This window comes from Ptychodera flava, chromosome 18, assembly GCF_041260155.1.
Source record: "Ptychodera flava strain L36383 chromosome 18, AS_Pfla_20210202, whole genome shotgun sequence".
Taxonomy (NCBI): domain Eukaryota; kingdom Metazoa; phylum Hemichordata; class Enteropneusta; family Ptychoderidae; genus Ptychodera; species Ptychodera flava.
Window position 1 is genome coordinate 21,061,810 of NC_091945.1, and position 23,767 is coordinate 21,085,576.

At 39.5% G+C, this 23,767-nt stretch overlaps 1 protein-coding gene across 1 annotated transcript in view; it reads right to left on the reverse strand.

The window, feature by feature from the left end:
• The window catches only part of LOC139117122 (uncharacterized), a 41,295-nt gene extending 31,445 nt beyond the window's left edge, over positions 1–9,850 (reverse strand). The window contains exons 1-5 of the mRNA XM_070679966.1: positions 9,625–9,850; positions 4,278–4,737; positions 2,415–2,549; positions 1,355–1,487; positions 214–355 (exon numbers count right to left, since the gene is read on the reverse strand). Of these exons, the coding sequence (XP_070536067.1) occupies positions 214–355; positions 1,355–1,487; positions 2,415–2,549; positions 4,278–4,737; positions 9,625–9,763 (1,009 nt within the window). The 5' untranslated portion in view covers positions 9,764–9,850. The remainder of the gene's footprint in view (positions 1–213; positions 356–1,354; positions 1,488–2,414; positions 2,550–4,277; positions 4,738–9,624) is intronic.
• Positions 9,851–23,767: the final 13,917 nt, after the last annotated feature.

Consider the following 23,767-nt stretch of genomic DNA (forward strand, 5'->3'; position numbering starts at 1 on the left):
TGCTCACAGCTTTGCACTTTGGGAAGCTCCGTGTCCGCTGTGAGCAGATCATAAAGCTTTGTGATATTTCTGATTTCGGTGTAATAGTTTACGAGCTTACTGTCCATGATAACATATATGTTCTTATGGTGTTCCATAATAGTCTACAATAAAAACCCACGACCACCTGTTGACTGTTGGAAGAACACATCGTAATGAGCCAAGAAGACTTACAGGGTGCCGAGGGCTGGTTGTCGTCCCCGTATATGGCTGTACCGTAGGGTTTTACACCAAGGTTCAGAGAGAAGTACTCTTCCCCCGTATTCTTCCATAAGCATCTCATTTGATGACTCCAGTCAGTCGTAAAAATGTAACTCTAGATTGGTGAGACAGAATGAACGAGATTATAACGGCAGACATACTGACAGACATTTAGAGAGACGGACGGACGAAGACGGTAAGAGCAAGGCAGGCGGAGACAAAGAGATAGATAGACAAACAGGGGCACAGGCAGACAGAAACAAATAGAGAGATACGGGCAGACACAAGACGGAGATGGCAAATACTTAGCAAAATGACCACTCAGGCAAGGTAAGATGCAGGAAACGAGAAAGGCAGGCAGACATATTTGGAAGGGAAACGCAAATATGAGAGAGCTGTCGTCGTAAAGGGCTTATTCAAAGCTAACTTGCTGGCAGTGACAAGCCTAGAAATATGGACATACGATGATTCTCAGCAAATGATAAATTTTAAACGAAACAAGTCGGATATAATCACTGAATGGCACAATGTTGCCAGTTCTGCTTGAAGTACATCACTATATATTATTGCCTGAATACATGGGTTTATGTGCCCGAGCGCAGGTGACAATTTGCCCGACGCCAGGAGGGCAAAGTGTCTCCTGCTGCGAGGGCACATAAATCCATGTATTCAGGCAATAATATTCTTATTACATGCCTCTTCACAATTAATCACATTTAGTTACATGCAGGGCCTTTTAAACAATTTTACCATTATCGACTAGCATCAAACAGATTTTAACGAAAGTCAAAATAGCAGCGCGCATGGATATTTTACATCTAGCGTTAAGCGTCTACTTTGACGTCGAAAGTGTCGAAGGGCTTCACTTGACCGGGTAACCATGGAAACTGGTCAGTACATCGTTCACCGGCCCGCTAACATCCCGGATGTTCCTATTCAAATCAATGCACTGATTTGCACTCACATCGAGGCATGTAATAACGCTCATTCTTTGCGGAGGAAATTCATACTTAGTAGGTAATTTTCATAGGTGCGTTTATCGCTCATGCGCACCAATGTTCGTGTCATCAAGTGTTTTGAAATTGGTCCAATGGTGCAAAGACTGTCAAATTACCTGATAAATGGTCAGATCAAAGAGCCAAGATGTCTGAGAGGACTGCGAGTATAACACCTGTCGACCATTGCCGTCCAAGTCAGACGAGGTTATGGTGCTTGTTGACAGCGGATGAACGTTTATCCAATAGAGTCTGGGGAATAAAAAAGGTGTACGCTTCATGGGGCTTTTGACACAATTATCCTTCTCTATCTTATCAGTTGAATTCGTCAAGGGTGTACATGATGCATCGCATTGCATTTGTATCACACTCCTAATTCCCATTTGTAGGACTACAGTTATCTCGGCTTAAGATAAACTTATCTATAACATCATTACAGGTGACCCAAGGGACAAGCCAACGGCCACAGAATAGGGCAAGGATTGTTGCTCTGTTAGCAAAAATAACATTTTGCTGCAGCTGCACAGTGAAAGGGTTCATCTATAGCAAAATTATGCCTATCCAGTCAACTCAGTATTTCGAACGTTTGACAGGTGTCGCTGCGATGGCAGTTGAATAAGAGATATGAAAGACCCCAGGTGCATAATTATTTTCCTAATTTTCAAAATATTACAATTCTTTTCTGGTCTAGATCTTGTGTGGGTTCAATTGAATTCACAAAATGAAATCGCAGAAGTTTATTTGCTTGAGCAATGTATGAGCAATTTTGCTTAAAATTACTTAAAAGTCTTACACTTTTGAAGTTCAAGGCCGACATTTTCGTGTTAGTCTTAGTCTTTGGTGTGGTCTTGAAACTTCTTTATAGGCACGTGGCCTGATTGACTAAAAGATAATTACCACTGAACATTCACGTACCGGATACCTACACTAATCCTATCCTTAATCCTTGTGGAAACCGATCGGATGGGAAGTTCCAGGTGATAAATATGAGTAATCCTAGTCGACACCAATCGGTGGGGAATTTCCAGATGGTTAACATCCGGGGTATATTCATATGCAAAATTTGGACTGAAAACACTTTATTGCAACTACTATCCTCCCATGTGCTCACTGTTATCCATTACTGTATACGGTGTTCCTTGGAACCCCCCCCCCCCCGCAAAAACGACCCCGACATACCTTTCTGCATTGTAATCTATAGCAATACCATTTGGATAGTACAGACCACTATTGACAACTGTTTGACGATTTCCACCACTCAAACTTGACCTTTCTATCTTCGGTTCACGGCCCCAATCAGACCAATACATGAGACTGCAAGAAACACAGACACATATATGTCGAAATACTGGAACATCATCGTATTCATAGTACAGGACATAGTCTTCACCAAGAGAATCGTTTCACGAGAAAGTTACGCAGCGAACATAAACGTAACAATACACAAAAATCAACTACAATAGACAAATGGAATGAACCAGAAATAACGGTTCTCGCTATATACAATTATTTCACACAGATGATAAAACATCGTCAACGTACATTACTTCAATATATGTGGCATGTTTGAGGATTTTACACTGAAAACGGACATGGAAGCTGTTTCAATTCTCCCTCTTCTACATTTCGTTTTCGTAAATGATACAAAATTTTAGAAAAAAAGCGTGTTTCCGGTAACCCAACCTACCCTAGAAAATCCTGGCGCCCCTAGACATATTTTCACATTTTCAATAAAAAAATTAAGTAAATCCTCTAAATTTTACCATATTTTTTGCATCTCAGTCAACAAACGAACATTTTTAAAAAATCCTCCGACTTACCCTACCTACCCTAATTTCCAGAGGCGTACAACTGGAAACAAACAACATTTTTGGCCTGAGAGATAATATATTTTATGCTTTTTCTTCGATGAGCGTAGTGTCGCCATGCAAGGTACTCCCTGGGTGGAGTCCATGGGCTATGAACAGCTCTCGTGACTCTGACCCCCCACCCCACCCCCACCCCCCAAAAACTAAAATAAAAAACAAAAGAAAGGTCTGACAAAGATGCCCGTTCCATCGACAGAGCAACTGCAGTGTGTTAACTGAGAAACAAAGATCTAGGGTTTTTCCATCCCCGGGGTCACTTTCTCTCGCACATGGAAAGCAATTTGCACGGCTTGGGACTCATTCGAGCTGAATAAATCGGCTACGGGAGATCAGGCAGTCGATTGCCGTCATCAGAATCGGCACTGATTTCCCGTGTGAATTTAGCCCAACTGTGACCTTTTTATCAGATTCTGTAGGACGCTACCCGCGCCTCAGGCGACACGGTAAGGGAAACATTCGCGGAGTAATTTCTTCATTGTTGACCGTAATGTATTGAGACAGGTCCACCGTGTTCCGGTACTTTCCTTCACATTTCTATCCTTTTTTTAGAGAATGTGAAAGAAAGTTGTATATGTACTTTTTTTCGAGTTTTGTGAAACGACCTTTATACTAGTGTTAGGTTCTGCATCACATTTTTGATCGTCTGCTCTTCGTTCTGTTTTACAACTTCTGTCGTCTTCTATCTATGCAAGTTCATATCAGTTTGCATTTGTTGTGTATCTGCCTCATTGTTCCTTTCCATTTGCATGTCTTCATCTCCCTGTGTCAGTTTTTCTCTTTGAATCTCATTCTGTGCTATTCTGTTCTCCCCCAGTTTGCCTGCATATATGCCTGCATCTTCAAATGTAAATGTCACTGTCCTAGCTCTTTCTCCGTTTTTTCAGTGCCTCTTTCTGTCTGTCTGTTTCTGCCTTCGTATTTGTCTGTCCGTCCGTCCGTCTGTCTGTCTGTCTGTCTGTCTGTCTGTCTCTCTCTCTCTCTCTCTCTCTCTCTCTCTCTCTCTCTCTCTCTCTCTCTCTCTCTCTCTCTCTCTCTCTCTCTCTCTCTCTCTCTCTCTCTCTCTCTCTCTCTCTCTCTCTCTCTCTCTCTCTCTCTCTCTCTCTCTCTCTCTCTCTCTCTCTCTCTCTCTCTCTCTCTCTCTCTCATTACAGAGATCACGAGTACATCCTCTTACCCTCGTTGTGGATAGAGTGCCAGCGCCCTTGGATATTCCAAACCAGTTTTGACAATGACTTGGTGTTTTTCCCCGTCTTTGTCAATCACTTTAATCCAGTTGTAATACACATCAGTCCAATACACGTTACCGGTTACCCAGTCAACGGCGACCCCATCGACGGTGTTTGACGTTCCGCGTAAGAAGTATGTGGCAGCATCCTCCTGGTTCGTTTCTGTGAATGTGCCCTTGACGATCCCTTGGTTTGTCAGGTCGCTGAAGTACACCGCCCTGCCAGAAAAGTTTTCACCCAGGGCGACCCACTGGCTCCCGTACAAGGTGAAGTGGTTCGGGACAGATATCGGGCCATCCAGGTAGTCTGCGGGGTTTGCCGGTAAACTTTGCACAGCTGCGCGTGCATCCGCGTCTCGGTACGAAACCCACATCAGTCGTGGCGGCTGCCATTCACTCACTTGTCCATCTGCAAAAAGAATGAGAAAGACATTACAGGCATTTAATGACCTCTTTAAGGCAGAGTAGTTGTCGTCTGGTAACATTTGTCCTGTGCAGAGAACTTGTAGTTAGGACAAGAAGACTCCCAAACTCATATCATCCATTGTTTGTTTGTTTGCTTGTTTGTTTGTTTGTTTGTTTGTTTTGGTTTTTATTTAACCCAGCGAAACAAAATTCTGTAACTTTTGCAAATAAATCTGAACAAATTGGGAGCAGAAACGACCACTTTGTGAAAGGTTTTCAGACGGTTTAACTAAGGGATATTAACATGTGGTGAAATGACTGTATGGCGCACCTTTTATAATGACAGTATTAAACACAGACGAGCTGACGTGTGCTTACGTCATCATTGTCAAGGGGGTTATATGGATATACTATTGGAATTGGCAAGGAAAGACGAGATACTGTGTAGCTGCGACGGGAAAGTCAACAAACTCGTGACAAAATGCGATCACCCAAACCGATGACGTCCACACTCACAAATTATTGCAGTCCACGCGAGATCTGTTCGAACGTCTGCTGCGGCAAAGAGGAAGTACCTATTAGGACAATGCACCGTTGGCCAAAGAAAAAAAAATCTTCTGTTCCGATAACCCAACTTAACCTATTTTTTACCTGCCGACCCTAAAATTTTTTAGAGCTACGTAAACACGGAAGTAAAAAAAGAAGAAAAACCCCATAAAATCACGCGTTCGTTACTTGGCATTTGATTTTTGCTTGAACGAGGATGTATTTCATGTTTTTTCCTTTTATATGCATGACACATTTTTCTGGAAATGTTGTGGCTAGTGTTTGATTGCCCTGAACCCCTGACAAATGCATATATAAAAATAAAAATATTTTGGAAAAAAAAATTCCTGCCGACCTACCTACCCTATTTTTGAAAACCTTGTTCACCTAAACCCATGTATTCAGGCAATAATATGTTATTGCCTGAATACATGGGTTTATGTGCCCGAGAGCAGGTGAAAATTTGCCCGACGCCAGGAGGGCAAATTGTCTCCTGCTGCGAGGGCACATAAACCCATGTATTCAGGCAATAATATTTTTATTACATGCCTCTTCACAGTTAATGCTATACGACATTTAGTTACATACAGGGCATTTTCAAACAATTTTACCATTATCGACCAGCATCAAACAGAGTTTAACGAAAGTCAAAATAGCAGTGCGCGCATGGATATTTTACATCTAGCGTTAAGCGTCTACTTTGACGTCGAAAACATCGAAAGGCTTCACTGGCCCGGTAACCATGGAAACCGGTCAGTACATCGTTCACCGGTCCGCTAACATCCCGGATGTTCCTATTCAAATCAATGCACTGATTTGCATTCATCTCGAGACATGTAATAATACATAATGTACACCACAAGAGTATATTGACAGTTAATACACACAAATCTTCAAGAAGGCTTATACCTTATAGACACTTTCAGATTTTTATTTTTTCCTCAGTAATGGAAGTCCCCAACCCAAAGTACATATTTTCTGAAAACCCTGATATTGGGAAATCCGACCGTGCACAGTACACAGTCATTATTTGCACAATAGTCACGTGACAAGCGCTTTGCTGAACCTTCCAAAAATCGGGTTTTCCTCCCTTTAGCGAACACGCTGCACGATTTCCGGTAGAAATTTGTGCATTGACAAGCCGTAGTAATACCCTTCAAATCCGTGTCTGAGATTTCCTTTATATGCCTTTTTATGGTAAGCACTTTTAAAGGTGTTAGACTATAAAGGTGTTTTTCAAGGAATTGTAATTGTCGCGTTTTATAATATGAATAGAGACTCGGAGAAAAAATCGCTAAGGCTTGTCAGTGCATAAATTTCAACCGGAAATCGCGCAGCGTGTACGCTAAAGGAAGGAAAAAACGGTTTTTTGAGGGTTCAGCAAAACGCTTGTCACGTGACTATTATGCAAATAATGACTGTGTACTGTGCACGGTCGGATTTCCCAATATAAGGTTTTCAGAAAATAAATACTTTATTGGGGTTTTGGACTTCTATGACTGAGAAAAAAATAAAAATCTGAAAGTGTCTATAAGGTATCTAGCTATTACTTAAACCATAGATCCTAAAAAAGAGGGTATATGCTTAAACCATTGTATTTAACAAATCAAATAGTTTATTTTATAGCGATTTGATCATTTTAAAGAGGATCAGAACCATGATATCAAACGGTTCAATTACCTCGGACAAGTAGTAAGTCTTAAGATAGGAATGGATACTCATCGGAAAAGGGCTAAAGAGAACGTTTTCCTCTGTAAGAATGAAATGGAATTGAAAGAAATCAGTGTATCCCTACAATGCCGTCTCTTTTAGATAAAGACTTATTAAACCCATTGTTGTCTTAGACAGTTAGGTGCTGGGTGATAAATGCGACCAGAAGTCAGCTATAGCAGACGTGCAACATAATTTGTGCCGGTTTGCCTCGGGCATTTCGAGGAATGCACCAAAATGGTAATATCTGGTGAGCTAAGTAGATATCCCATTGAGGTATTTATTCAGAAACAAACAGTTGTCGACAACGCTCGAAATAAATACTGTATGCCACATCAAAATAAAACACCTTTATAAAATAATGTGATCATTGTCAAAGTAATTAAGATGAAGGTGTATAGGTGTTCAGGCCCTCTTTATTACGAATAAAGAATTCATGTGTTTGCTGAATCTGAAAAGCATCAAGCTAATTCCAAGAATAAGTAAAATCATATATATATATATATATATATATATATATATATATATATATATATATATATATATATATATATATATATACATATACACACACACACACACACACACACACACACACATATATATATATATATATATATATATATATATATATATATATATATATATATATATATATATATATATATATATATATATATATAATGGAAATTGATAATCTGGCAATCCTCCTGACAAAATATATCAACATGTACCCAAACACGTATGCAGATCAGACAGCAACACTGTAGTAATTCGCTCCAATTATTGTTCCTTTTTTCCAGTTTCTTCGATTATTGAGATAACTTTTTTTTCCTAATTACTTATTTGCTGTTTTTTTTAACTCATATACGAATAGCTTTATTTTCCCTATAGATATTGAATCTTTGTCACCCCTTCGAGGGATGCTGTGTGTGTTTGTAAGAAAAATGGATACGTCCTGAATCCGAAGTTGTAGATTTGATCCATATTCTGTATTTCGTTCACGTACTGAGCAACGGGCATTGAATTACCTCCAAGTATAATTTGTATGATAATTAAGCCAAGGGATCCAAAATACACATACAAGATCTATGCGCCTGGGGCTGGCATTTTTACCTTAAATCATACAAATATTTTCATTTCAGAGATATTTTACAGAATCCATTTTCTAGTTTGCCATCCGAATCGTAGAAACCAATTTCTAACGCTACTGTAAGGCAGTGAATCTTTCGAAGGTTACAGACTATTATATGCAAATAAGTGATGACGTAATGTTTTGTCCGGCATTGTACTCGCTAATTGCAATAGCACAATTTCGGTTGCGTGACGATAGTATTTCAGAGTTATGTTCTGACGAATAATTCGCATCATCTTACTGTTGAAATATCATAATGTCAAGGATACAACTCGATATTTCCGCAGCCATTCAGGATGAAGTTCTGAAATTACATCATTGTGTGTATTGGGTATCATTTTATCGGAGAGGATTTTACGATCAGATGAAAAGAAAATACGTTGCAAACAAGAACGATGACCCGATGACCTTGCCTTTTATGCATGATATTTAGTGATGATGTCTCCTGACAATTTCTGAGCTGTTACTATTTTATTTATTTTACTGCAGAATATAAACAACTGAAATAGGTTGTAAGGTTTACTTGTGCGTAAAATCTGGCGAGCGAAAGGAGATTTATCATCATGATCATTGGTGTCAAAAATCTTTTATTTATCCTAGAAATACAATGCGCATTACACACTGAAGAGTTGTGTAGACAAGTAAAAAAATATAAAAATATGATCAGTCAAAATCCCGAGAGCTGTGGAACGCTGAAGTGTAGAATAGCGTTGATCGCGATTGTAGGTTTGTTACTAAATATAGCTGCACGCGCGCGACTTCGGACAACGCTGCCTAAAATTCGGACAAATTTTGTTGTTGTCAACGTATGCATAGCTGTTGTTGCAACTTGTAGTCTGAGCCATAAATTCATACGAATAAGTGTGACTTTTAGTAGCCATTGTAACACTAGCAGGTTTCATTTTCGTCGTTTAGGCAGAAGATGCGGACAAATATTTATTTATGCATATTTAATGAGAGAGAACAGTGACGTCATTTGCGGTCAGCGCTGATGAGACGTACTTTTTCCCCCAAACCCTTCAAAATATCAAAGCTATTGTATACAAAGCATCGTATAGTCTTATAGGCTTCAGAGGGCAGACATACACATAGCAACGAAGACGTATGCACCATCTGCGCAGATAGTCTGTCAACCGGAAAGCGAGTCGGTCGATAATGCTACTACTTACAAGAGGTACGAAGGACAGTGACCCTTGGACTGTGCGTAATGTAGAAAATTTTCTTTAACGAGGACTAGATTGACGATCCACTGTTTTCTGTACAGTCGCTCGATTGTCTCAAGTAAAATGTATAAGTAGCGTTATCAACAGTTGATGATAATTATCATATTCCGTTGAACACGTCATCTGCGTTACTCATTTTTTGTGTGATGACATACGCACAGGTGTACAATAGAAAACAGTGTTATTGTCTGGTGCGGACACTAATAGGCATTGTTATTTTTTCGAGATTTTTGTTCCGCCTTTTATCAGTGCACGATGACAAGTTGGCATAGCTTACCGGTGAGGTCCAGAACAAGACAGCTGGTCAGAAAGAATCCTACGTACAAGCTACGGACCACTTTCATCGTCCGACCGGACAAGGTTTCGTGCCTAGTCCGCCCCACCGAAACACGCGAACGGAGAATCGCTGGAAACATTCGTCGGCGAGCGTTTTACCAGATTCCTGCTGAAAGGCGTCGGCTCAGGGAACATTGACTCAGTGAAATGTGACACCGGCGTGGTAACTATGGACGCATTCAAATGTCAGCAGAAAGAATAGAAAGTGTTTTTTTACTTGAGTAAGGGTTTTCCCCGTGACTTGGCCCAGTGACGTCTCTATATGAGCCGAAAAGACCGCCTGTGGTCGCTTCGTGGAAACCATATCACGAGAACCACAACTGAGTCCCCGTTCTCTGACAGTCTAGGAATGAAACAATTTAACCTTAAATCTTGAGTATATGCAAGTTTATATAAACTTCCAATGCGTTGAAATTATCATCGTGTTGTTAATGTTATACGGCACAAATTCAGGCGCATAAGTGATAAGAAAATGTGCCCCCTCCCCCGGCAAATATCTTTGCTCAGACATTCTACAACGAAGCTTTCAACCAAATCAAGAATAGAAGTAAGGGGTCTCTGTGCACATTTTTGTCATAAAAAACCCAAATTACCCAAAATTTATCGATATTTGAAATTCGAAATGGCCAGCATCCCTGTGTTAACTCAATGAGGGATAATTACGGTTTTGATTTTTAAAAAACTTAGAGGGTGAAAATTTTTCTTACTCCAAAAGATTTACAATGAGCCCTCAAAAGCGGCGGACCAGAAAAATATTGGAGTGTGAGAGAGTCCGAATATCAGTCTCGCGGTGCATTCTACATGTACCTTGAAAGCTCCATTAGCTGTATCTTTTGGACAATTTTCAGAACTTTTGTTTTGTGTTTCCCTACACTTTCTGAATTGAATTTAATGCCAAGTATTTAGCATATCAACACAACCTATATGAGTATAATCTCCATTGTTATTGTTGAAAATTGTATTCAAGTCCGGACTAGAATTCATTTGTAAACAATAAACAATGTTCACTACACATATACAAGCTGTGTTGACAAAGGAATATTCGAAATTTCAGCATGACAAACGGATTAGGGGCAGACACGGTAGTTGTTATACAGAAGCAGAATACTGAAAAACTTGCCACAAGTTACAGCTTATGTCCCTTTCAATAAAAATCAATTTCGGTCAACATCTATGCACTTGCCAGGCGTCAGTCGGCGCGATACACGATTCATCCCGATCACGATCCGAGGACACAACTGTTCAGCAGCAGCTAAGCGTGACCCCACCGTGACCTTTGTCAGGTCAAATACCACCCGAATCTACAGCTTGACAGAAATCAATCGTGCCGAGAACAATGAATACGAAAAAGAGAACATCGAAGCCTCTGGCGCAGTATTAGACGCTGAGTGGATAAATAAGTAAATCGAATAAACAAAACCGCATAAGGGCCGACAAGGCGTCAAAATACATTAGCGCTAGTTATGTCACGAAGTTATTCATCGTGACTTAAAGTGAACATTAATTCTCCGAGGGGTTATACACATGAAAAAGTAATTTGAAAAGGTTATCTGTAAGTCTTTGTGTGTATCAAATTTCCACTTGATTGAAGTATCTAAGACAATTGTTTTCCTAGGTACCTACAGGACATGAAACCTCTCTCATCAACGTTTTGGAAATTTGACGTATGTGATCGCATTTCCCCTTCGGTAGTAGAGCGCCCTCCACGTTACTCGTCACCACTAATCGTGCGCGTCTTGCAAGGACGTGTTTGTTGTTTCGCAAAACGTACTGTGTCAGCGATAACCGTTCAAAATTTTTGCAGGAAGCGGCCCATTCGGTATATCGATTTCTCGGAGAACCAGGAAGATGCGGTGAACGTCCCCTCCCCCCTTTAAAGTGGCTAAATAAAGATGTGATAACGTCATCGATTATTTCGCAAATCGGCCGTTCAATCACGCAATATGCACGTGGGACATCATATTATTTTTGCAACTGAGTGCCTCTTAATGGCCGTGGACGGATTTAGCTTTCTTCAGAAACGGCAGGTATGAGTGTGTCAACCAATAGACACACACGGTACCAAGTGGTCACAGAGCACGTTCAATGCATTTAAGTGTGCCATATTTAGCCTTACTATGTCGCAGCTTATTAATTTTGCTGAACTGTGCTATTTGCTGACGTTTATAAGTCCCCATTATATCACGTGAATTTTCAACACACTCAAGATCACCCCGGTACTGAAGGATGTGAACAGGAAATGCTTCACCAGCCTTTCAAATATGACCCATATATTGATAAGCGCAGAGCGTTGATCTTACTCCAACATATCTTAAAATTGTCCCGAAAATACTCAGAAGGGTCTGCGCCTTTCATCTTTTCTCGTTTGCCAATCAAGAACACTTTGCGGGAAAAATCTCAAAGGCGGACTTCACTTTATCATAAAACAATGGACGAATCAAATTTTGATCTGTTGATTACTTGCACTCATTGGCTGAAGACTGCTGGGTCATAAACCCTCACACCACCGCGAGTTCCCTGTTTATGTGACCCTGACTCACTTGCCTGCGGATGGAGTTAAAATTAGTCTGAACAAATGTGTAGGTTAAATTTTCATGTACACAGTCAACAATCTTTGCCCAAGCAATATCCTAACACACGGTTTTAAATGTAAAATACGGGACGATTTACTTAATTGAAGTACTTATTTATATCTAGTGTAGTGGGCGTCCGTGAGCCAAAATGTCAAGCCAAAAGAAGTAATGATACAGTGTTATAACATACATGTATGTGGTTCTCAGTATTTGTGTCCCGTATATCAACCACATTTTCTTGTTCACAGCGGAGAACATACTAAAATACCCGATATTACCTTATCAGCAAACAAAAGTCCTGGTTTCATTTCTGAAAACTGTGAATTGTCAATTATGACGAAATACATCACACAAACAGTCCAGTCGAGCAGAATATCAGGTATTTCAACATGTCCTATGCGGGGGGTTCAACAAACAGCCGCCTACGCACAGAAAGCAACTCTGGAAGCTGGTCAAATGCCATTTGTGAAGGTGGAATTAAATGATTTTTATCACGGTCGCATCTAGTGAGCTGATAAGAAACGACGAGCTCAGTAGCTGGGTGGCTTTTGTCAAAATCGCCCCTCCTGTCACGAGTATAAAAGAAACGACTGGTGGGAAATGTCATGCATGTGGGTTATTTTACAGCTGAGCCGGGAGCTCCCGATCGAGGTAATCTGTCACAAATGGCGAGGAGGAAGGACACATATTTATTTCTTGAAGCCCTGAATTCGAGTTTTAGTGACGAGTTCCGTTATCAGTTCCAGACAGTATCGCTGCCACAGCTTGTTGCCATCTCCAGGATTATATGACAAAATTGAACTCAAAGGAGAGAGCAGACGAGACTCTTTCCTGTGCCGTAGGCCATCTTTAAAATATTAGACGACACCTTGTAATATTATAATCGTCTGCGTTTGAATTAAAAAAACAGGGGCAGGCTGTTCTGATTCTGCCTTTTTATCCTGAGCAATTTTTCCTTTTATATAAATCTCTTACTCCTGATTTAAATAACAACCAGGCTTATAGCGTCAGATTAAGTTGGTGATTTGTTTCTTTTCTGGTACAAGTAAAGGTAATTATTCTGTCGAGTTAAAGGCGAACAGTATGAACCTATAAATATCTTGAAATCCACACAAAAGTCGGTAAGTGAAATACTCGATAGCAATATTCAGTGGCAAGTAAAGTTACATGTGCGTTTCACCTAGGCACCGCAACTCAGCGTATGAGACGGACACAATCCTCGTACAAAACAAACGATTAGCTTGGGTATCACAACACATTTCAAAGCCACCGACTCGTCGATTTATTACAGTAAACCAGCATGGGGCAGCCACTGTCTGGACTGAGAGATAAACAGTTGACAAGATTTGATCTACAATGTAACTGTCAAATGTGTCGTGATACCCAAGCTAATCGTGTTTTTTACGTGGATTGTGTCCGTCTCATACGCTGAGTTGCGGTACCTTGGTGAAACGCACTGTATAAGGGCTCTAGAATGTTTTGCAATAATGCGATGACCTTTCCGCACCGTAAGTGCCACTAATACATAGTTATTTCCATGTTTTTTCTATGAAATTACAGTTTTAGAGTTGCTGCGATCGGGGTGAAATAGAAGCCCCAGTCAACACGGAATGTGCAATCTTGCATGTCTATCCAAATTTTTGTCACAAGTATTGATGTAAACTGTTCTTTGATCTGGGAGTGAGGTACATGTACCGGTAAAATGCCACGAAGTTTTGGGGAACACGCCACAATGGGAATTAGCGTCTTCACTACCCAAATTGTCTTTCATGCTGGGTATGTTAGTATCAGAAAAGTCACGATATACCCTCAGCGTAAAACGTTTAATTTGTTTTATGTGTCATTAAGTCTTCACGCTTTCTTCGCAATGACACAGTTTGTAGCGCCCACTGTAAAACCTTCATTATGAAAGTGACCCATTTAATTTCCACTCTGAGTTAACGATGCATATCATTTGCACGATTACCTAATCCTTTACGATTCATACATATAAAGGTCAAAGCATTGTCAATATGAATGCAGCATGGATGCAGCATGCAAGGTCAATGACCTCCCAGTGAAAATCGCATTTATTTTTCCAGTCTTTTGTTTGTCTCTCGCAACCTTCCCCACAAAAATGAGCTTACATAACATGTATGTATGTATGTATGTATGTATGTATGTATGTATGTATGTATGTATGTATGTATGTATGTATGTATGTATGTATGTATGTATGTATGTATGTATGTATGTATGTATGTATGTATGTATGTATGTATGTATGTATGTATGTATGTATGTATGTATGTATGTATGTATGTATATGTTTATGTATTTAATTAGCTGTCTATCTATTTATTATACTTTTAATAGACACCTGACTTCCTCTGAGATCAGGCTCACCTTTACGAATCGAAACGGAAGAAAGCAATTTAACATATCATGAAGAAATGTATTTATATTAAATGCTACCCCATTAAATACCGTGAGCTTCGATTTAATCACTGATACATCTCTTCTTCCATCCTTTATTATATCTTGCGGCCAGAAACTATCAAGACTGAAGCAGCCACAAAACAGTGACGCTATCTTTATTCTTTGTCGTGTTCAGTTACAAGTGTGGATCACAGTTGAATCTCTGTGTATAGAGACAATTATTACTGGATAGATAAAACCATTGCAAATATCGGTGTTCGAAGTTCAGTCTCCCTCGCCGTCGCTGTGAAGTTACATTGAGTGACACGTATATCCCTGGTCATTTCAATATGGCGGACTGTAGGTTGTGTTTAGTGAAAATTACTGATAACACGATTTGAACTAATTTGGGATAATTGGATTTTCATATTTTTCAAATTTCTCAAAAGTGTTAAGTGCAATTTAGCTGAATGTTGCAATATTGCAAATTACTCATAAAAACAAGTGTGTAATGTAAAAAGAAAAGCAGATGAGATTACATTTGTAGATTAAATCGGCATTACTTCACCATCCAATTATCCCAAATTAGTTCCAATCGTGTTTGATACAGGAGTGTGTGTTATACAATGTTTCGGCCTCAATACCTTGTTGTGTGGCATATATTGCCTTCTTCCACACACGTCCAGGAATCAAGCCTTGTTGCAAAGGTCTTGAATCGAAAGTTACATATACACTGCAAGATCTTGGGCACTTTTAATGGTATACAGTTACCTGTAATCTAAATATGCCCATATATGGTCAAAGAGGCGTTCTTGGTATTCAAAATGCCCATGTGAGGGCGCTGTTTTTAAAAAGCGGCCACCCGCTTAAAATCTGTGATTGGTTAGATTTTCTCTTTCCATGGTAACTATTGCGAAATTGGAACAGATGACAGTATACCTTTAAACTGTAAATAATCGTTGTCATTTCACTTCTATATATCCTTCCGTTACTTAGTATTTTAATACTGAGTAACACACTTTCCATGATGGATTACCTTTTCATGGAAATCGAGAATTTGATGAATTTATGGTACAAATCGTGAGAAAATCATGGCAAAATATTGGTAGAAGCTTATTTCATATCATATTGAGGGATTTGTAGTCGTAACGCAATCAGTAGAAATTTGCTGATATTTTTATGCATTCCACCGACAACGTTTCTTCGGGTGATCTGTTCGTTTATGTAAAATACGGCAATCGCCGTTATTTTCAGACAATCATCCCTAAGCATTGGTCAGTGAGCTATCACCTCAGCTTGTCTGCCATCCTCCCCCCTCCCCCTTACCCGCCTCACAACCGAAAGGAAAAAATCGACAAAACAAAATGTCAGATGGGGGGGGGGGCCCAGTTTGAAAACTTAGTTCATGTGCAGGTAAGGCAGCTGGGAACTACACTGGAAGTTGCACAGAGCACCACCTACGCATGGACCAGGGTATGAAAGATCAGTGAGACTAATGGTTGGATCGTCTTGCAGTGATTGAAGTGAATCGAGGCTCAAAATGGAGTCCCTGATTATTCCGCCCACAGTAGTCGTCGTTAGCTGCTTCAATTGAGTATACCCTCACAGCAAAAATTCAGACAGTACTGCGATTGACAAAGGCCTTCTGCAGATGATGCAGACGTCAACTTTTAATACTTTTAAATACAACGTGTATTTTTCACCATGAATCACATATGTTCACGCTTGTATTTAACTGTAAAGAGAGGCATGCTTGTTACGGGCATTTAAAACTGCGACGTTGTAATCCTAAATTAGAGTGGCGAAAGAACATTTCTGTCTGTCTGTCGATGGCCTTTGAGGATTACAATGAAAGACATTTTTGAGTGAAACAGTAAATTTTGCATACATGCTGGATTGATGTGACCGTACTAACATATCCGGTACGTCCCATTATACTGCACTTCCGAATGTATATGCTCCATTGAGCAATATTATATGATTTATATTGAAATACGGTTTTAAATAAGATTTAGGGAAAGAGAAAAAAGAAAAGAGATTAGAGGGATAGAAACAAAGAGGGACGTACAGGAAAAAAATATATATACATGAATATCGAAGTATACATATGTCTTCGTGGGAATACACACACACACACACACCACACACACACACACACACACAATATATAATATATATAATATATATATATATATATATATATATATATTCTCATTTATATATTACAATGTATTCTCATATACCTATCTTCATTTATATTCTTCATAAATAAATAGATCTGCCCTTGGTCACCTTCGACATTCATTCTCAGAGCTCTTGACATCTTTCCAATTTCTCGACAAGGAAACGGTATGTATGTATGTATGTATGTATGTATGTATGTATGTATGTATGTATGTATGTATGTATGTATGTATGTATGTATTGCGTTTATGCACTATGAGAGCCATTTGTTTTGTGTATTTACATTTTAATACTGCATCGAGCACCTCACTTCGCTTAGAATGTACCGGATACATTATGTTGATATAGTGTGCCACGCAATCACAATGTTGTTCTGAAATCCAGGCAAACCAATTCAAATGTCGCAAATGCCTCTCTCGGCCAAAAGGTGTGTGGGCGTTTAGCTGCAGGACGCCCGTGGTCTTTCAAATGGTCGGTATTGATTTCTGAAAGGTCTATGTACCGTCTACAATCTTTTCTTTGAAGATTACCTGTGCAAGATACGCACGGCAGTGATTTTTACCGTTTCGTTGTCGAGAAATTGGAAAGATGGCAAGAGCTCTGAGAATGAATGTCGAAGGTGTCCAAGGGCACATCTATTCATCCTTTTCACGGTAACGCCAGATGAAAATAATATGGATTGAAGACTAAACCTTTACTATGATTGAAGAAATATTAGTTGAATTGGCGTTTTTTTATTCTTTTATTCAGAAATAGGAATCGAAATCCAATGTGTTCCGCGTAATACCACTGTGCATGCGCCGAAGACACGGAAATTTATATTTAAGGTTAGATTTTAATGCAACTAGACAGTCGTGAATTTTATGGTTCTCGTAAAAATAAAAACTGTGACTTTAGACAATATATCCATTGTGGCTCTATGAAAAGCAAATAAACTGCAAGTTTATACATTGCTAGTGTTTTCACGACTTTTCTTCAACCTGAAATCTGTTGATTTGGGCATGTTTGATAAATAATGTCTTTGTTAACGTATTGTTGATCACAGACTTGAACTGAATGTATAGGTTTTGAACATTATAAAGAATAGACTGGAGCCCACTCAAATATGGCTGGCTCTATGCAAATGTACAAAACAAACAGCTTGCAAGGTGCACAAATGCATTTGAATCCACCCACATACTGTCAGAAACAACGCACACTCATCTGATACAACTCATGGCGCTGAATGCCCTCTTATTGTATCCTCTGTCTAATTTGTGACATGACTAGTTTTCGGAAATCGCCTCGAAAGTGAAAGACTTACACTTTTGCTCAAACTTTCCTCAAATGCTCAACCGAGGCATTCTGTTACTAAATAAAAGAATAAAATTCAGGGTCACCGAGCAAATTACAGAAGCAAATTACCTAACATTCGCCAATATTTGAAATTCAAAATGGCTTCCACCCCTGTGTAAACTCTATGGGGAAAACACAATTTTTTGATTTCGAAAAACTGAGACCGTGAAAATGTTTCCTACTCCTAGGGCTTTAAAATGAACCCTCATAAGTGGTCGGTTCAGAGAAGAAGGGTCCGCATATCTGTCCCCTAGACTCACTCTACCTTAAAATATAAACAATATCGACAAGAAACCTGTGTCGAGACCAAGACCAAGACGCCCCAGCCCATCCCGGTGAGGGGCCTGTCCCTTTTGTCATATGGTACAGCAGACTGTCCCGTGGAGGAAAATTTATGTGAAACATTTCCTCCTCATGACTGACGTGATGGTGGCTTTTCTTTTTGAACGTATACTCTCTGAAAATGGCTTTCGGTCATTCGTTACGCTTTTCACCGAAGTAAATGTCTTGAATTTCAGTGAAATCATGGTGAAATTGAGCCTTCGCATACTAATTTTGATTATATCACATGCTACAGGTGAAAGTATCTCGAGCAGTGTTTGCAGTAACTGGTTGGAGACTTGCAATTATTGATAATGAGATTTTACAACATAATTTTGGAAGGTCGAAAAAGTTACCAGGACTGAACAAGAACACAACGACCCTTGAGTTATTTCCGTGGACATGAGCCAAGCTCTAGTCGAACATGAGCCGAAATCTCGCGAGATTTGCGGAAAAGTTAGAAATCTCGCTCACTCACTCGCGATTTCCATGACTGATCAGCAAACGTATTCACGTTAGTGGACAAACATTCAATCGCTTCTTCGAAAACCAACCATTACTTGCCAAAATATACAGCACAGACTTAATCGGCAAACATGTTCCCGGAGGCAAAAACACCTCAGCCACCAACCCTATCAAGAAGGCATATCAATTTTCAGGAGTTACGAACACAAGTTGTTTAATTTATTGGCCTGAGCAATGGGGATAAACTTTTAGATCATAGCGGACGGGAACAATCAATCATAACACATATTTGGATAAAAAAATTGCTTATTTGAAAGTCATGCTGTTATGAAAGAAACAGATTCAGATGCTTGTCAGCCAGAGAACAAAGTGTGGATTTGAAGGGCAAGAATTAATTCCCAGCAAATTCCTCCACCCCATGTCAAAAACCTTTTGTAAGTGGACATTTGGAGGAATCACCTCCCAAGATCACTTTATCAACTCCTCACATACTTATAAATGAGCACACATCTGTGCGCACTCAGGTAACCTTACCAATGTACTATTGCCCAAAACAATGGACTATGTGCCCGAGAAAAATTTCCCATTAATCCGACGTAAATATGTTTGTTTGATTTGCAAATGACAGTAATATTTTCTATTTCCATAGTAGACGGAAATCGGTCAAAAAGTAGAACGATTTCGTCATTCATGTGTGATATTGAGTGTACGAGCGTGAGTGCTTCATGAACTCTACAACGTGTGGAGCGGTCGCAGTCAGAAGAATGTAACAACTTAGCCCGGTTATTGAACCACTCTTTTTTGAGAGTTGGGATTTGGCTGAGCAGTTCTGTCTGTTGCCTCTCCGCTAGGCTACTGGATGCCGTATGTTGTGAGTTCGAACGCGATAGAAAACTAGCCGTATTTGTACATGTGAATCCCCTTTATGCGGTTTACATATAATGCGTCAGTGCCAGTCAAGCGATGACAGAACGACTTACTACATAATCAACAAGTTCCAGATAAACCCTATGAGGCCGTGATGTTCGATCCAGGATGCATGTAATGAAATTCACACATAAAAGATGTGACATATTATGGAGAAGGATATGAAAAATGATAGATTTTATTTGATAAGTAAAGACTAAAGTAAACCCTGGTTTTAAAACGCAAGTCAATATATATAGATATCTTTATAGCGTTGCCAAGAAACACTGTCTGTCATTTGACAGACGATTGAAATATTCGCTTTGATCGTGCATGACGTCATTTCCTTGTTTGCAATTAAAAAGTGCGTCATTTTAATAATGAATAGTGTCACCCAGAATAAATGACAATGACTTCAAGTTGGTGCTTAACGACGTCCGCGTTGACTCCCGACAGTGCAATCAGGATTCCTGGCGTTGTATCGTGATCTTGGGTATTTCCCGCCAAATTTTGTTCAACAGGAAGTCTGGTGATTTGTTGCATATGATCAGGAGGTGAAATTTTGCAGCAACTTTAATCGTAAAGGGATGATGACTACAACGACGGACGTTTTTATTTAAGCAGAATGGCAGGCAGTATTGATAAAATGAAAAAAGGAATCTTTCTCTGCTCGTCACAGAGTACTCAGTGCAGAACTATGAACATACGCATTTAATAAAAGTCATTCTACAGTGCAAAATTTAACTTGAATCTTCTTGATAAACAGCATTAAGGCTCTGTATTTTGTACATTTTCATGGGTTTTTGAGTATCATTTTTTCTACCTGTAACAGACAAATTTTCCATTACACTCTCTTAATCACGCCGAAATGTTCGACTTTTCGATACGGCCTGAGTATGTATGTAAATGTCATATTGTTGACAACCGAAGTTTAACCCTGACTGGAATTCATATGTCAATAATAACTTTCTGCGTTGTACACGATATCCTGTGTTTGCAAGCTCATACTATTTCTACGTGCTTTAGGGAGAATAATTTGAAAACGTACCAGTTTCAAAGGCACATGAGCTGTATGTCTTTTTGTGGTTTGTTGACATCAAAATATCTTGCTTACTTTCACGTAATTTTGTTAGAATAATTTTGACCTTGACATTCCAAATAAAGATCTATACTACTAACTTCTGTTATATACTTGCTGGTGCGTTCGTTGTTTAATTTGACAGATTCAACAGATAAGTAACTTGACATTGATTGGTGACGCATCATCGGTAATAACACGCATCAGATAATAGAAGCAGTAGAGTGATAAAACTCAGCTTACAGTTGTAACAGGACAAATACATGACACAATGAAGGAGGAAAAGAAGAAATCTTTATGAAACCAGGCTAAGACCACGGCATCCAAGTTCAGTAGTATATACTTTGTTAGGAATATCACAGTCAAAATCATTGAAATCAAATAAATAATAGCAACGAGAAACTCGTGCTGAGACCAAGACAACCTCTCCCCATCCCCGGGGAACGACGCGCTTGCCGTTCCCTTTGGTCATATTATACCGGCAGAACCACCATGACAGAAATAATGGTTCCTTTACTCCCACTGTCGATCATACATCCAACCTTATTAAGCAAGGTCCATTAAGCAGGTTATACCATAGACCCTGGAGCGAGACTTAGGGTCTATGATTATATGAGGAATAAGATTTAAAAGGTATTAACTTTACGAGGCGAGGTGGGATTTTTGAATTAGTCTGCAAAAAAGAGAGTCGACCGTCGCCAGCGCTGGACACATTGGTGGAGATTTTGTTCCACAAACCACATCTTAACCATGCAAATGACAAATTTAAAAAAAAATCCGTGTTCAGAAAACCCGGTTTTTTTGCGATCATTTTTTAAGGAAGCATGCAACACGATTGGAACTAATTTGGGATAATTGGATGGTGAAGTAATGTCAATTTCACGTACAAATGTAATCTCATCTGCTTTTCTTTTTACGTTACATACTTGTTTTTATGAGTAATTTGCAATGTTGCAACACTCAGCTACACGGCACCTAACACTTTTGAGAAATTTGAAAAATATGAAAATCCAATTATCCCAAATTAGTTCCAACCGTGTTATGCTCTCTTTTGATCTGTAGAGTGTGCCATGGTGACCATAAAAAACGGGTTCCTTTTTCTAAAATCTTCCTCCGCTCACTTTCCCATTTTTTATTATTTCGCCGTGTCTCAAAACTTATCCGTCCGAACAAAACTTTGATATAGGAGAGATATATGGCTGTTAGAAGACTGAACTCCTTTTCTATCGATGCCGTAAACTTGTGCTCATGGACGGTACGTACGAGTAAGTCCTCAATCAGCCAGACGTGTGAAGGACGTGGGAAAGCATTGGGAAGACTCAGGAATGATGGCATATCTGTAGGCAGACCTGATTCTGTGACTGATCATGTCCTTCACCATCTGCCAGTATGTAAGTCGATATCAGGATGGTTCGTACTCGCATCGTTGTGCTTGTACGTCAAAGTCCTACGTAGTCTCCCTTGATATATTATCCTGCCCAGCCTCGAGCGTGTGTGTCCTCAATTTGTAAAAAGGAAATGACACCGATGCAATTTTTATCTGACACCGAAGGCTCCGTTTTAGGTATCTATACTCCAATGTTAGAAATCGAGATCCTGTCCACATGGCAACGTCGCGCGGCCTCCGCGAACTAGTAATTGGGCGGCCGTGTAACACCTGCGGATGACGAAATTACTGTGCGCCACTTCAAAGTACACAAGGAAAAGAAACCCGACATGTTGTGAAAAGTATATCCCCTGCCTAAACGATGAGATGCGTTGATTGGCAGTTTGAAAAGGGCACCTCTTATCGACAAATTTCTCCCCGTACTGATTTCAACGATGATCCATAATCCATAAAAAGGCTTCCTTTTTCTAAAATCTTCCTGCGTTCACTTTCTCAATTTTTATTATTTCGCCGTGTCTTTGTCCTCGGCAGGTGTTAAACACCGTTGCATAACAGAGTTGGGTCCTGTTTCTGCTGACTAGACTGATTAGTGAATACCAAATATCACCCACTCAATATGCTCCTTTGATTGCGAAGCCATATGGTTCATTTTGTGACCATATGGCTGTTAGATTTTCCCATTGATAACATCCACACATTCACTTCATTAAAGGGAGGAGAGCATAAACTGTCGTTCACAATCTGACGATATAAGAGCACTTTACGCCTCATTTCTATAGGTGACAACTGACGATTACATTACATCACATTTAGAAACAAAAATACATGTTGCATTTTGAAAAATAGTTGCATTTTAAAAACAAGTCACGCATTTTCTATCTGTGAGTTTAATTTGCATTGTAAACTACATATATTCACAGAGGTTGTATACGTGTATGGTTCTGTGTATGCACTGAAAAAAATCACTGTGAAATTTAGTGGGTATTGGTAGCAAACGGCTGACCTGCCCAAATAACCATATTGTTTGGTCTGTTTCCCACAATTCCCTGTAATACCGACCAAGCCTTTGAATTATACTTTAATCCTGAATTTGCTCACGTACTTTGTCTATGTCCTGCACTTGACGCATAGTGCGATTGAATCTTCATAATTCTATATTGTAATTCGTAGGATAGTTTCTGCATTTTAAACTGATGAGTCTGAGTATGCGTACTGGGCTGGTATCCCGTTTGCGTCGGTCACTTTGCGTATAAACACCATATGTTCCATCGACATTGTCTGTCAGCAAAAAAATATGATCTACAACTTGTGCGGGGGGGGGGGGTTATTCGTTTTTCGAGTGCAAAATTTTGCATGGTAACCCCTGATTTTTACTCTTGATTTTGATAAGGGGATGGTTTAAAGTTTCCTTGTGGAAAATTTTAGCAAAAGTTGAAAT